The sequence below is a fragment of the Seriola dumerili genome, unplaced genomic scaffold, assembly GCF_002260705.1.
Source record: "Seriola dumerili isolate Sdu_G_001 unplaced genomic scaffold, Sdu_1.0 BDQW01000088.1, whole genome shotgun sequence".
Lineage (NCBI taxonomy): Eukaryota > Metazoa > Chordata > Actinopteri > Carangiformes > Carangidae > Seriola > Seriola dumerili.
The window spans coordinates 13,971,044-13,987,375 of NW_019174343.1; the positions used below are offsets into that span (position 1 = coordinate 13,971,044).

The window sequence follows — 16,332 nt, forward strand, 5'->3', positions numbered from 1 at the left end:
GTCACAGTTAGAACTGTAATACCCAATGTGTCAGTATACAAATTGTTATTTTTAAAAATATTCTACAGTGCAAACATATATTCCATAGCACATTATAAAATACAAAGTGTTTTACATATAATATCAATCGGATTGCATTTGACAACACATGTTGTCAACACAAATCCAGAAGGCCAAAAGAAATGACATATGTTGAACGATTAGATTGAAATTTTATATTATTTATTTGTATTTTCTCCTTTTGCTGTGGTAATGGTGTTTAGAACAGTTTTAACCAGGAACATGTTACAAAAAAATGTAAATAAATGTAAAGCTTTTCTGACAGAATTATAGTGGAAAGGTTCTGACTCCCACCAGATAATATACCAAGGCTATTTCACACAGTTACACATACGATTAAGAAAACGTCTTTGTCATTACAGCTCCAGCTGCAATTTTACAAAACCAGGGAGCCCCCTGCAGGATAGAGTTATTATTGCTGAGTGATTCCTCTGTATGTGCATCTTATGATTATTCAGGTGCTGGGAAAAGGTAAAGGCTCATTAACAGTCAAAGCATTAAACTGACACCATGTGAACTGGCACAACTTGGCCGTAGGAGGGGAATTCAAAGTAATATCAAACTAGGCTGAAAGTAAAACCATAGTAGGACAGTACTGAGTCCAATGAGACGAAGACCATACGAAGGCAGCTGCACGTGTGGGACAGTGTCTTCATCCCTGAGAGAAGACATGGTCTGTACGATGCTGGCAATTTGTAAAAACAAAAGCTATAAGAAACGGAAATTTGTGAAGGTCTGTTCTGCAATAAAGGAAGGGCAAAACAATACAATTAAAAAGCACTTTTATGTGTCACAAAGTATAATGCTTTGTGGACACACCACCTGAAAATAATACATCACTAATGATGCATATAATTATCAGAAGATGAGATCCAGAAATGCACTGATTGACTTTAATAGATTCCCACCTTCCAGTATAATCAGGAGTCATATAAAAGCTGTTTTAGATATTTTTACAGTATATAATTAAAATGTAAAAAAAAAACATTTGTACTTTAGTAATTAAAGGCAGTTGTTGAATCATATATGCACATACACACACACCTTTTACTCATTGCTGAACCTCTCAAAACACTAAAATCTGGCAAAGCTAAATTTATAAGCTATTACTACTAAACTGAGAAAACAAAACTGACAAGATATTCCTATGAGTCGGAGTCCTCCTCGTCATAGTAGCGGTTCCTCTTGATTATATCCTCTGCACTCAGCTCCTCAGCATCACTTCCTTCTTTGTCGTCCTCCCAGAAGCCAACATCCTGGGAGGCGCGGTTCTCTTTTGGCTGCAGAGGTGGAGAGGGGGACGGTGAGATATCTGGAGAGATGCTTCTCAGAGAGCCCTCTTCCACAGCCGTCTTTACTGCTGACGCCGAGATGTTTTCTTTCTGTACTTGCTCGTCTCTTTCTTCCTGCCGCTTGTGCAGAGTCTCCACGTGCTCCTCTGAGATGGTCTCGCTTGCACTTGCTGGGTCTTCACTTTGAGGCACCTTCTGCTCTTTCTTCTCCTGCTGTTTCACCTGCTGCTGCTCTGCTTTATTTTCTTTGGGTGATTTTTCCGATGGGTTTTTTTCCTCAAATGATGCTCTCCATTCCAGTAGGGACTTGAGAGGGCGACGAGGCTCCCTGGGTGCCAGACTGGCTGCAGGTCTGGGGTTAGCTGCGACTGTAAAAGGCCGACTGCGCTCTCTTAGGGAAGAGCTCCTCCTCAGGCTCTTCAGCTCAACCCGCTCCGAGCTCTGGAAGGATGATGCTACCTCTTCCTCTGGGGGCCACTTGGCTCTCCAGGGTCGGTTTGAGGTCCCTCCCTCTGTGACTGGACTAAGTGCTGCTGTCCCAGATTGGCTCTCACCAGCCGGAGGAGGCCAAGCGATCCTCAGCTTGCGTGTCTCAGCTGGCCTCTCTGTAGGCTGATGTTTCTCACCGGAGCTGGCATCTGTCTGCACGCGTGTCTCCAGTAAGGCGGTCATGTCTGTAACTTTTACCTGTGGGGATGTTTCCACAGCTTGGGTCGGCTGTGTGTCGGAGATGCTCTCAGCTGGACGCGTAACTGCCACTGGTTCCACCGGCTCCACCGGTTCCACCGGTTCCTCTGGTTCTTTTGGCTTCACCACTTCTTCACCTTCTTCTCCATCGACTCGAGGTTCCCACAGCTCCTTGTGAGGGCGATGGCCAAAGCCCTCGTCATAGTTGCCTTTGGCTTTAAACAGCTGACTGAAATGGGGCTTGCAGTAAACATTACCATGTAGAGAGGCGTAGTTCCCAAGACTAGAAACAGAGAGTAGCAAAGATGTTAATTTGCTTCAGGAGAAGAAAAAGATTGTCCTGTTTGCGGTTCTTGAACATTCACCCAATGAGGAGGCACTTGAAGTATACTTTCATCAAAAGATATGATGTCAAACAAGAATGAAGCGTATACTGTACTTGACAATGAGAGACTAACCTGAGCCTTGTGCTGCAGTGAACACAGCGGAAGCAGCTCTTGTGGTAGACTTGCTGATGAGCCACCAGTCTCTCCAGAGGGTACACTGTCTTTAAACAAGCGACGCACGTCTCCCTCACGGGTGGGCAGAACTTCTAAACAGAAAAATGCAGTCACATTTATCCATAATCAACAGGGGTTGAAATTGGATTTCTACTAATGATTCATGCATGTCTCCTGCATGTTGTGATGACTGACTCACCCTGGATGCTTTGGATGGCTCGCCATTCTCACCTAAAATACACAAAACACAAAATGTAATTGTCCGTTGCTCCTCAGAAGCCACTAAGATCCACTGAGAGGGACAATCAAATCAAACTAGATCGCATTCTAGGTGCCAAAGTAATCCAGGTATATCAGTGTAGTCGATGTTCTATTTCAAGTTTCATATTACATTTTTTACTGCATAAATAATATTTATGTGGAAATAATTGTCCTTCAGCTATCCACCAAGACTCACCATTGCACTCAAGTGCAGGAACGTGTTTCTGAGGAACAGTTGCAGATGTTTTTGGAGCAGCCACCTCTGGGGCCACACCCTGGAGGAAACACAAAGAAAAAGAGGAAAACAAAATCTTCTGTTAACTGGCTGTTATTTCTGGAGTAAGTTGGAAGGAAGAGATTAAAGAGGTGGGAAGGGAGCAAAGCGGATAGATAGAGAGAAAGAACCATAAATCTTCAATACACACTGCTGTGTCCATTACAATGCAAACTTTGCTTTTGGCTTATTAAAGATTTGGTCAGAGCTCATTCAAATGTCATGTATATATTCATTGATAACAACAGTTATTTACGATTGGAAAGGACTAATTAAGTTTCTTGATACACATTTAAAAATGTATGTTATTTTAAAACTATTAAAAGAATTCAGAGAATCCATATTTCTTAATACACTATACAGTATATAGTTAGTAGATTTTTTATAGATAAGATTTTTTAATTGATATGTTCATTAACAACATTTGGCTGTGGCTATGATTTTGGTTTTAAACTGCTGTTATGATGCAATTAAGCTTTGTTGTTTAATGAAACTGCTTCATATGGGTCTTTTATTATAAAATTTTATTCAAGAGCCAGTAAAATCTCAATTTATAAAACACATTTAACACTTCTCTTAAACATACTTTAGAGCTACTATATGTTTGTACTTAGAAGGTGTTTTTTCTTAAATCAGCTCCTGCTGTATGAACTCACAGATCGTGCTGTGCCTTGTTTAGAAACAGCAGCCTGGTATTTCGCCATCTTCTCCCTCAGGGACGTCGACTCCAGCACTCTGTCAGATGGAGACAGACCTGAAGCAGAAGAGAAGTTCACACTTACGCTTTGACTGATTATGCTGCAGTGAACCCACATGAAAACTGTGTCTTCGTTTCACTGCAACAAACAACGATTGCTCATCAGTTCAGCATTATTCCTGATTGAAGGTTACAGGGTATGAGTTGAAAATTCATTTAAGTTCATGTACCTGAAGTCAGTGAATTACTTGTGTACTCTGTGTGCATGAGTGTGTTTCTCCTTACCACCGCGTTGGTCCATGTCGTCTGATGAAGTACTGCGTAGTGTTGTCCTGCTGCCCTGTGAGAGCAAAAATGATTGATGGGATCAGAGGGTTGGTTTACTAAATCAGTACTACAAACTCCTGTATGCACCAGCCCTGTCGGCAGATATCACTAGTACCACTAGTGATCTCCGAGTGGTGGATCACTACTACCAACATTATCATTCCAACATTACCAATTCCACAAAAGTGAGGTCTAATTTAGACATACACTGGTCATGTATGTGAGGCACTGCCTGAACTGTTTCCCATGCCTTAATGACAAGTCATCAGGACTGATGTGAAAGCTTAACACAGGTCAGCACAGTGTTGAGGAACATGACCACAGCATGAGCCTGCAGTGTTTAACATGTAGAGAATAGGAAGTGGTCGTGTTCTCATAAAATCATACAGCTAAAGCAGAAATCATGCTCTGCATTAAATAAACATCTTTAAAGGAAGTAGTAGAAGTTTAGTTACAGAAGAAAAATGGAAGCAAAGTAAAGGTGATGTCGTTTCCAGTCCTCCATTTAATACTAGAGTGCAGAGAATTTACCTGGACAGACACCAACATGCCTTTGACCTGCAGTCACGACAACCAAAACTGTTCCATTGCATTTTACTGCAAAGAATGAGCTACATATGTGTGTGCATGCATGCCCACGTGTCACCAATGCTAATGAGTAAACCAGACAGTTCCTCTCCGCAGTTATCCTGTACGCACATGAGCAGAAAAGACTTTTGGCCAGTTAAAACAGCTCATTTCTTCAGGCTGTTTCACTGGAACTTTGGAGTCCTGTAGTGGCACCATCTTCCTCAGCCAAGTGTTATAAAGCTGCTGGTCTAGCTGGTAAACATTCACCATTAAATGTTTCACTTCGTCTAACCTACTGGTGACGTAATGGTGTTAGTCATACTACTAAACGCAACTTCCAGAACTGGAGAACCTTGACACCATGGCAAAAGTGACGTAGTGCAAGTTAAGGAAAACGACAGGATAAGAATTCACTTTCATGTGATTTTGAATGTTAATTTAAAGCTGAAGCACATACACAGAACTGCACAGCATGACACACACACACACATACACACACACACACACACACACACACACACACATCACACACACACACACACACACACACACACACATACACACACACACACACAAAAACCCTCTAAACTGAAGGCCAGGACTGTTGGGGAATGTAGGAAACACACTGTGGCTAATGAAAAGTGAGATAAAGACAGTTGCTCTAGAGAGGTGATCCTCTGAAGAATGAAACAGCCCTAGGTCAGGAATGTTCCTGCATTCCTCTGTTGTGGAAGGTGAAGAGTAGAGTGCTTGTTGTTTTGGGTTGAGAGGGATGAAGAGAGAGAGAGAGAGAGAGAGAGAGGGTGGGGGAGAGATGAGGCAAATTCCAGGTGGAAATACAAGGGACAGAGAACACTGGGAAGAATGCATGTAAAAAGAAACTGTGTATGAAGGGAAAATCACATCACTAAGCTCAGCAGAGAGTATCCCTGCACAGAAAGCAGGGTGAAAGACAGGACCCTGGTAGTAAGGTAGCACTGCTGAATGGGAGAGATACCATCATGGTCAGTAATAGGTGACTTATTGCTACAAGGTATGTAGTAATAAGCTTTTTAAATTACAATCAAAGTGGTTTTCCTTCAAGGATTAAAATTAATCATGGTCGCAAAAGCAATTTCAGGTTATACAACACAGAGTTAGTGAGAAAAATATTATGACTTTCCTCTTGAGAGGGGTTCAGAAAATACACCAGTTTTTTACAAGAACTGCTCAACATCAGTACAATAAATCCCACCATCGTGGTTACAGTTAATGCCTGAGAAACATGGCCAATAGATGCACAGCTGTTAAAGCAGTCGAGACTACAAGCCTCATTCGTGAAGTATTCACACAAACAAATATGATCATAATTAATGCTTAAAGTTTAAACAAACTGAAAACCTTTGTGGCAGTTTTCTAGGTATTTAAATAATGCAATTATCAATATAGTGAGGGAAAGTCGTGGTGCTTATTCACATGTTCATCACACTGTGTCTCAAATATACCAGAAGAAGAGTCTGCAAAAGGAGGAAGTGACGCCTTTCAACACTATATCTGTCTATAACTGCCTTTTGCTGTGATTTACTTATGATGGACAGAAATAATAGCGCCTCAAGACCTAAATGTTTTACCTTTCCCATGTTGTCCTCTCCCCTCTCAAACTTCATCTTCAGGTTGTTCAGTGGCACTCTGGGTTTTTCATATGAGGCACAGGGACTGGTTGGAACTTGCTCTTCAAGTTTTTCAGGTCTTTCACTGTGTGTCACCTCATCCCTGTCCATCCCTCTCTGTTCTTCAGCTTTGGATGCTTCAGGAGCTGCTGAGGACTGCTGGACACGACTGGCTGTGGGTTGACCTCCCTGAGCAGTCAGCAGGACAGGGCTCTTTAATGGAAGGGGGGTTTCACTGATAGAAGGAGGCCTGGCGAGGGCAGGGGGCCTACAGCGAGAGCTAGTTTGGCTTGAAGGTGGGACGGAGGACGATGGTTTGTTGCGGTCAAGGTTCTCCGATTGCTCCCAGCGCTTCTTAAGAGCACTCAGGTTGCCTGACCGCAGGGAGGGCGTCGCACTCTCAAAAGACTGTGAGGAAGAGAAGAAGAAATTAAAGGCAGTTAAATTGTGAGCATGCCAAACTTAACATGAAAAGGATTTCACAAACACTGTCACTCAAAAGCAATTTCTTTCATTCTCCATACATGCTAAATTATACAAGTATTTCCATTTGGCCACAAAGCATATATTGTACCAAACATACAGCAGCACAATGGAATAAAGGAAATGCCAGAGTCTGAACTTGGCTTCACTGACAGATTAGGTGAACAGCTGTTCAAAGTTGGTCCAGGAAATAGATGTTTTGCTGCGGCTGCTGAATGCAACGACTGGCAAGGCTGAGCGTGCAGGCAGATTTTTCAGCTGCATTCCTTTCCACACGACAACTTCACCTTTCCCAAAAAAACACTGAGGAGGGCTCTGTTCACCACTCAGCCATTCATGACAACAAGCAGCAAACAGCACAACAGAACAACAGGAGGCACACTACTGCCGTATGACCCGCAGGAACTTCCTTAATCATAAAAGAGGAATGACACGTTGAAGAAAGAGCATCTGGACATAAGAATAAATCACAATCGTATAAGTGAACTAATTAACTAATAAATCTTAGTGAGCAGTGGAAGTTTTTGTTGGCAAGCTTCCTGGTTGAAGTCAGGTCAGCAGGGAACATTTAAACACTATTATAATATTAAAACTACAATTCCTCACAAAACAAACTACAAATACACTTTAAACTTAATTTAGAGATGGTTAGACACGACAAACAAAAACACTGCCTTATCGTATTAGTACATCAACTGAATCTGATAAATCTAAAAATAAGTTGTATTAAGGCGCAAACAAACAAAGACAAAACAGAGAGAGAGCAAAGAATAAAGAAATAGGAACATGAGCCTAAAGGACTGAACAAAAGGGAGAAAAACCCCAAAGTGGACAAAAAAAGGAGGCACAATTACTGTCTTTGTGAGGCAAGTCCAGGGTGGACAGAAAGAACTGGTCAGTGACGAAGATTGTTCCTTGTTTTTTGAGCAAATAGAAAAAAGAAAGAAACCTCAGTGAATGCGATGGAGCGGCCACAACTAGACAGCAAGGAAAGTGAGAGTCCTTTGGTTGGTCCTTCTCTACAGGTCAGTGTGCTGAGACAGTGAGAGGTAGAGCTCTCCCAGATGTTAGCAGCTAGACAAAATCTGCTTGTAAGAGTTAGCCCAGCCCCTTTAACACCAGGAAAGTGAATGAGAGAGTCAGAATACCCAGGAAACCAGAGCAGGAAATGATACATTCAGGAAAAAGTTAACTCTTTGTTTGCTGCGTCGGCTTTGACATTTTTCCACCCTTGAATGATTTCTGAAGATAATTCTATGAAACACTATGTCTACATAGCACTTATCTGTGCCATGGTTTTAGAAGAGGCAAAAAATGACACAAAATAGCAAATACAAGACAAGATGGAAGGAAAAGACCAGGAGAACAAAAGACAAACAAAAGCCATTCAAAGGTTCGTCACGTGAATGAGTCTTAACAGAGTTTTATACAGAATTTTAAACAGTACTCTGAGACAGAGAGAGTGAGCGAGAAATGCACTGGGAAACCTGTTCCACAAAACACAGACTCAAATGACAGATCCTCTGTCAGTTCTGGACTTGAGTCTTGCATCAGAAGAGTCACATAGTTTAGCTTTGGGGCCATACATTTCTGAGCTTTACAAGTAATTGCTAAAAATGTCACGTTAATAATAAAGCTGACTAAAACTGTGTGACACATTTTATAATACATGCAACTGCTTTCTGTACAAGGTGGAGATGAAATTGACATTATTGATACATACATACGTAAAGGCAGTAATGAAGGAGATTATATACATTGTGAATGCTCCAAAGCACTAATAGATTCACTGCACCAAACACACCTTGTGTTTTTTTGATCACTGGTTGACCCAGTCTGTTCTGACCCACATTGAGACAGATTGAACACAGTTATTCTTGTTGATCGATCAACTGATCAATTTTTATCGTGTCAAGACTGTTTGCAGATTCTACGGATGAGGGAGGAACATGCACCATGAATGATTGTGAGGGTAACTTTCTTTTAAACCAAGTTACTACGCCGAATGAAAATTCTGGTGGACAATAGGGACAAAACAAGTTTCTCAGGTTCTAAACACAATTATTTTTAATTAATCAATTAATCTGTTATATATATTAGGATCAGTCATTTACTCTAAAAATGACGGCAATAATGACAGATAACCAGAGCCCAAAGCGTGCTCCAAAAACTCCAATATGATTAGGTTTGAATGCCATAAAACAGAGAGAGGCAGCATTTTGAGAAGATGTAACCAAGAAATTCTTTTGGTGTTTAAACAAATTTGGTCTGCCCCCCTCCCCCCCCCCCCCCCCCCCCCCCCCCCCCCCCCCCCCCCCCCCTCCCCCCCCCCCCCCCCCCCCCCCCCCCCCCCCCCCCACACCACACCACACACACACACACACACACACACACACACACACACACATTAAGACAGACAGATGGTCTTTTACGCTCTCATGCAAACTTGGCTCAGACACATCAGTGGTGTTATCCTCAAATATTTTAACTAGAGTTGTTTCATATCCCTGTAAAAGTGGTATCAGTCCATGACCACACATACTATAGGTTCCTGAAAATTATTATGAACTATGATAAATCATAATAAAAATGTGAATAAGCATAAAAAATGACCCTGACAACTTGAACTTGTGTTGCTTAACATAAATCTGCCTTCAGAGCATATTTTAAGTTATGTCCATTAAGTACTGCCTCTTCTAAGGGAGAAATACAGGAATGTTACGTTTACAAATCATATCACGCATCAGCAGGAGTTAAAATCAAAGCCTTCTTGACAGTGTCTTTACCAGCCAGACCATTAAACAAAGACTAAAGAAGCTAACATTTTTTTTAAACATCTGGCTCACACACACTGGCAAACCGTCAAAATATGACACACAACCACAGCAACATTACCTTGTATTTCTTCATGGTATTATCTAATCAGTAATTCATTTAATCTCAATCCAGGTTTGTTTATCAGTCTTTCACACTGACAAAGCAGCTAACCTACAGTTGGAAACACAGAGAGGGGATTACACTAAAGTAGGATTATGGGTTTGATAGCCAGCCCACTGCAACAAGTGGCCAATGAGAGGTCAGCCTGGACAAGACATTTGGCCCAGACAGTATGTTGGCATGGTGAGTATGTGTGTATGTGTGTGTGTGTGTGTGTGTGTGTGTGTGCGTGTGTGTGTGTGTGTGTGCCTCATCTCAACATGCAGTAATTAGTTTAGCACCATCAGCAACTACTGAGCAAGTGAGGCAAGACATGCAGCACGCACACACACACACACACATATACACACACATATACACACACACACACACACACACACACACACACTTCATTTAATCATTTAGTTTGCTAGGAGAGGCTCATCAAAACACTGTGAACGAGATGTACCATAGATTTAAAACCGTGAATTACAATTTATCTACTGAACCATTTAATATTTATAGTCTTCATTTGTCTTTCATGCAACAAATTCAGGAACAGTTGTACCTTTCATAATCACTAAGTTAGAGATGTCTAAATTAAATGTGTCTAACATCCTTGCTCAAAAAGCTCAACAGAAAACTTACTCCTTTTTTCTTCTCTGTACTTAACTCCTCAGCAGCTCTCTGGTACCTTAAAGAGAAGGAAACAACACTGACCTCTGGTGACTCAAAACAAAACAGAGAAGATCTACTTTCCTAGAAATCATCACATTTCTTCTTTCTAAAAACTTGTGAGGTGTTCAAGAAATGAACACAATGAAAATGTTCTAGTATAGTTTTGAAATGTTTTATTCTAGATTGTATTTTTGTATTTTGCCTAGATATGATTTTAATTTATTTTCAGTTATCATTTTCTACACTTTCAGTGGGTAATATTTTTTTTGATTAAAGGGCCATTGCAATAAAGGTATGTTGTATGTTGTATGTAGCACTATGCAACACAAACAATAAATCATGAAATATTTATGATTTATCTAAGTTTTATTTGCATTCATTGCCAATACATTGTCAGCTATGTAAGTCATTGGGATGACAGCATTATCTAGCAATGTATTTAGACTTAATTTCTTGTATTACAGATACAGTTTCACAAATAGATATTAACAGCGAACATTCATTAAAACCATGTGTTACTCACTTGGAGAAGCGTTCAGCAATGGCTGTGTTTTTCCCTCGGCCACTGACCAGTGACAGCTCCTTCGCAGTGACGCGCAAAGACTGTGTCGCCCAGGACCGTCGATTGAATGGACCGGTTGCCATCTCTGCCAACGACCTGAGTACCTGAAACACAAACACACCCACTGTAAGCGATTTGTATTATAACACGTGTTGTCACTCTCCACTGGTCCTCTAACTCCTCTTGTCTGCATTTGTTGGCAGTCCAGTCTTTTCATCTCAAAGACAACTTGACATCTACTAGCTGTGTGCTTTAGACAATAGAGACCACCCAGCTGACACTAATGAATGACAACAATAGACAAGATTTACATAGGACAAAAAAAACCTTTGTTTATAGGTAAACAAGGCTAGAATCTATCTTGACGTGTACAAACCCTTCAGAAGGTTTTTGCCAGAGTCCAGTTTTGTTTAAAACATACTCTGTCACTTTACCACTTGTCCCACCCCCCCACTACCAGACATACATACCATAGTGCATGCACATACTGTATCGGTGCTCATACAGTTATGCTTTCAAAGACCCAAGTCAACATGTTCGAACTTGTGCTCTAGTTTGTGCCGCTTGACTGCAAGATGGAAACGCAAACTTCAAACCGCAAAGCTGAGTGTGAGCACATTATCATCATAGGGATAACTCACCAAGGGCAACATTCATGGCGGACCAGAGAGTCCCATAACACACAATTTCTCCATAACTTCACTCCCAATCTTAAACTCACATTTAAATAAGTGCTACAGAGAGATGATGAGCCTCTGATACAGTTTGTGCTCAGACATGTATTTAAATCACTGCTGTGCACAGCTGATAGACTCAGTAATCATTTCTCTTGCTATCTGGGCTTTTTCACTCAGTTGCACCTATTACATCATCACTCAGACACAAAGTGATACTGGTGACAACACAGACAAGTAGTAGTGAGGACTTTGGACTGAACTGAGTTTCAACATAACCCTGATTCTTAACACTCAACAGTCAAATACAACTACACTTCTGACAGTATTACCTACAGACTTGCATATGTAGGTTTATGCAATATTTAACTACACATATTATACATTAACAATATGTAATTATATATAATTGTTTTTGATTATTTTCATTTCTGTTGAGCTAGTGTTAGGGGTTCCTAGATGGGCAGAAAAACCCTCATTAGACTCAACACAATGATATGAAGCATGAACCACTGCTCAACTACTTTTATTAGGTTTCTTATGTCCAAATAGCTTGGAGCTGATTACTGTTGTCACAGGTTTTGAGGCCTGACAGACAGGTTAGTTTACCTTTTCAATTGATCAGCTGTATGTCAATAGTCACTATTAAATGAGAACCTGGGTTGAAGCACAAAAACACTGTAATTTGATGGAAATGCTGCATGCTCTTTGTTAGTTAACTTTTTAACTAACTAACTTTCTACCTTGTAAGCCCTTTTGCATCAGGGGAGCCTGAAGCCTATCCCAGCAAGCACTGCATGAAAAGCAGGGACACACCCTGGACAGGTCACCAGGGTGTTGCAGGTAAACCAAGTTTAGAGTCGCCAGTCCACCTCTTTTGCATATCCTTAAACCATAGACGGTTGAAGGAAGCCAGGAGGAACAAAACAAAAGCAACAAGGGTTGAGAATCAAACTCAAGTCCTTATCGCTAGAAGCCCACAAAGACAATAGCTGATGTGAACAGAGCCATCATGTGAAAATAAACCAACAGCAGGAAATGTCACTGATTTAAATAAAGAATGGGGTGGGGCCATAGCATGCTTTTCCTGTATGAAAAAACAATCTTAATGCTTTAGATTTTGACTTCGTTAGCATGACATGGTTTGGAAACCTGGGAGTAAATGAACAAAACTGTCATCACAGTATTATAAAAGAGTAAATATCAACAGTTTAAATCAAAAGACCACCCTCGCTGATTATGACATATAGGTCACTATTCACATAGGTGCTGGTTGAAGTTTGATTCATTGACAATAAAACGGTAAACAAATTTAACACTTTACTATCACATGGTAGTCAATAGTTTTTGTTTTGTGTTTTCTCTTTACACTTGCACTGACAGCTCCCAACATCATATAATTCATTGTATGAGTTACTTCTCTGAAATCAAGCTTTAAAAAAAAGAGCAGTGAATAAAATTGTCATTAATCTGAGGTAACAAAGGTAAGAAAGTGTAAACACTGCCTTTACAAAGGTGTCCCTGTTTTGGCAGGTGCTTATACACTCCAAATGGTGCCTTGGAACCTTTACAGGCTATCTGAAATATGAGCTTTTGAAATCTGATAATCTTAGCATTGCAGCTTGATCTCCATCACTTGTTATCAGTGAAAGGTGGATACTGACCTTTAACCCTCACTTCAAGACAAGTTCTCCTTAACAACAAGTAGACAGAACACAGTTGGATATGACTCATAAGTAAGGAGGAGTCCATATAATTGCTTAACACATTATTGACCTAAGAGGCAATTGTTATTAGAAATAAAAGTACAAAAAACAAAGTTGTTTGAATGTAAATAACTGAGTTTGAACTGGAAGATCAGTACTGAGGTGATGCAATAAGGAAACATGACTTATGTTGAAGACTGGCATCCTTGCTAAGCGACCAACATGTTATTTGAAGAACTGTAATTACAGGTGTATAACACTGTTAGCCATTGGTTGAAAGCGTTTGTGACTTCTGGTAAAACAAAAAATAAAAAAGTCAAACTCTAGTTATATAAATATAGCTATACAGATCTGTTTTGACTTGGGGGTATAAAGTGACAGCCAGAGCTGAACAAAAACTCAGCAGCTGGACCGGTTTAGTATCGACATAGAGTTCTTTGGGAACACGTGCGTTACGGTAAAAAAAAAAAATCATCAACGACTAAATTTAAACTCCCACAGACTTATTGAACATTTCAAAATACTCACATTTGGATTTTTTTTTTTTACAGGACTGGTTAAAGTCATTCACATATTTTTAATGTCCTTGAGTTGAGTCTTGTCTTACCTGTGCGAACTTCCGTTGAGTCACTCACTTCTTTTGTGAAACCTTCAGACACCTGACACTTGCTGCTGCCACTGCGTCACCGCCCGGTGTGGACCGGCAGAGGTGGAGTGAACAGAAAGGTGTCATGGGAGTGGAAGAGCCAGGTCATGTGATTTTATGGTCCAACGACCTCGTAGGTATTACATTACCCCTACCTGGTACATTTACGTCTGTGTGTGCGCTTTGCATACCACCCCTTGAAATTCCCAAGAACAACGGCTCTTTTTCCAGGCCAAGAGGGAAGAAAAAGGAAAGAAAGAAAGCAGACATACCGAAGAACTCCACTTTCTTACAGTTTGTGTGACAGAGCAGCAACTGATTCCCCATGGACAGTCAATACATTGCAATGCATAGTAATAACACTACTACTACTACAGCTACTACTACTACTACTACCACTAATACTACTATTACTACTACTACTACCACTAATAATAATAATAATGATAATAGTTGTGATGATAATAATAGAATAAACTTTATTTAACAACTTCCATACACAAAAAGCCACTCAAAGTCCTTCATTAAAAAATGAAGGCAGTGTTAATTTTTGTTTCACGTGTTGTCAAATTTATGATGTTTTCTGTGTTTTGTGTATTTGCATGTGTTTTCCTAAGTTGCAGTGCGTTGAGCTCTCAGGGCCGCTGTAGATTAAGGCATTTTCATTCTCCCAATGGTAACAATGTAGGGACAAATGTCATATATGCAACATTGCTATAAGAAACAAGCTAGATGCCTACAGAACTATAGAAAAAATCAAACTGTTGTACCTTTGTGAGATCTTGCAGTACTAATTGTAAGTGGAAATAAAATGAGGTTGTCCTTGTGCACGGTACATTGCATGTTTGCATTACATTTGCCTTCTAAATAAGGCAAATTAATTTGAAGCCTTTGCTTCATGCTCCAGTGCTGGCAAGCATCTGACCTGCCCAAGAGTCCTTTAGCAAGGCAGTGTGTCTTTTCCAGCTCCAAGGCTGTTGTGGTGAGGTGCACTGATCACTTTGAACTGGGGCCAAGAGCAGTATTTTAGTTAGATCAGTGACAGAGTACTTAGAGAATGAGTTTTTTGAGTTAAAGGTTTCACTGTTATGCAGTAGCTAAAGCTTACACATTAGTCCATTTTTCTACTAAACTAAATGTAACAATACCTTTGTTATATTGCTAAACTTAGAAAAAGGGTGTTTTGGTCGATTTTGCCACCTGATATAATTAAAAACAACATATAACAAAACATATTTCCTTTTACTTAAAAATCATTCAGGTCAAAACAATGCTGAAGAGCAATCATTTGAAAAGGGAATGAGCCAACTCTTTTTTGTTGTTGTTAGTCGCCTAGTAACTGGGTTAGCATGATTTAAACCAACTGACTGTCTCTATATTGAAAAGTTTCATAAAAGATATATGAGTCCAAAATCTCAATGCATAAAAACAGTCCTTTAATAAATCCTCCCTTCATGACGGTTATAATGTTCAGTTTTTGTTGAAACTGTGTTAATGAGGTGCTGATTCAACTGTATGAACATTTTGGCCGCTAGTCTGTGGTGCTGTTGAACTGTGTAGTGTTGACAGTTCCTATTATCTTGTTCACCCCTAATGAGGGTAAGCCAAACAACTGACTCACCTCTCTGTATAATGCAATACAGTTCAACAGTACCACAAATTCCAGCTTCCAAAATGCTCATACGGTTGCATCAACACAGTTTTAACACAGTTTCAACAAAGACAGAACATTATGAACTTCATGAAGATAGAATTTATTGCAGGACTGTTGTATTAGACTGCATTACTTTTAGCTAGGTGTACCATAAACAGACAAGTGGGTGTACATCAACACAGTCAACATGGAGCCCAGCATTACAGTGTTATGAGCTCCAAGATGGTGGTTCCTAGTATGGGTATGAGGATTTACATAGGCTAAGCAATCGCTAATCACACAAATGAAGATTTCCTGAAATGCAAGAGCCATAGACATTATTTCCTATTCTAATAACTGATTAATGAAGAAAACTTAAAAAAGTGATTTTGTTTTTTTTTGTGTCAGGCAAACATGTAAACCAAGTATAAAGCACAAAAGAAGAAAAGATGTAAATGCAAAGTGCAGAGTAAATTCACTAAAATAAATAAATAAATCAATACTGACACAATTAACAATGACGTCATACCCCGTTAAATGGCAGATTGGCAGACGCTCTCTCATAGTATTAATTTATCCTAAAAGAATAAGAGCAATAATAGCAGTCATATTGTGAAAAAAAAATATTAATTTGGTCAGTCAATTAGGGCAAAGGGGCGGCGGACTGACCCACTGTAACCACCACTGTTAACACATCCATAGTGTGCACGTCCCTGT

The 16,332-nt window shown here is 40.1% G+C and overlaps 1 protein-coding gene across 2 annotated transcripts; it reads right to left on the bottom strand.

The window, feature by feature from the left end:
- On the bottom strand, positions 1-14,019 carry LOC111221973 (LIM domain and actin-binding protein 1-like). Of its 2 annotated transcripts, none has more exons than XM_022745588.1 (10): positions 13,944-14,019; positions 10,918-11,060; positions 10,365-10,410; positions 6,279-6,725; positions 4,057-4,111; positions 3,731-3,828; positions 2,997-3,075; positions 2,739-2,770; positions 2,498-2,631; positions 1-2,322 (listed from the first exon to the last, which is right to left on the bottom strand). In XM_022745588.1, exons 2-10 carry the CDS (start codon positions 11,037-11,039, stop codon positions 1,206-1,208), a joined length of 2,130 nt encoding a protein of 709 aa, XP_022601309.1. In that variant the 5' UTR covers positions 11,040-11,060; positions 13,944-14,019; the 3' UTR covers positions 1-1,205. The 2 variants fall into 2 exon arrangements, with proteins under 2 accessions (XP_022601309.1, XP_022601308.1); XM_022745587.1 differs by lacking the exon at positions 13,944-14,019 and adding an exon at positions 13,865-13,930.
- Between the last annotated feature and the right edge of the window lie 2,313 nt (positions 14,020-16,332).

Coding starts and splice junctions, on each gene's coding strand:
- LOC111221973 (XM_022745587.1), bottom strand. CDS start 13,903: ATGACTTTAACCAGTCCTGTAAAAAAAAAAAATCCAAAT. Junction 10,411..10,917: donor ATTGCTGAACGCTTCTCCAA/GTGAGTAACACA, acceptor CTTCTCTTTAAG/GTACCAGAGAGCTGCTGAGG. Junction 3,076..3,730: donor AACAAGGCACAGCACGATCT/GTGAGTTCATAC, acceptor TGTTTCCTCCAG/GGTGTGGCCCCAGAGGTGGC.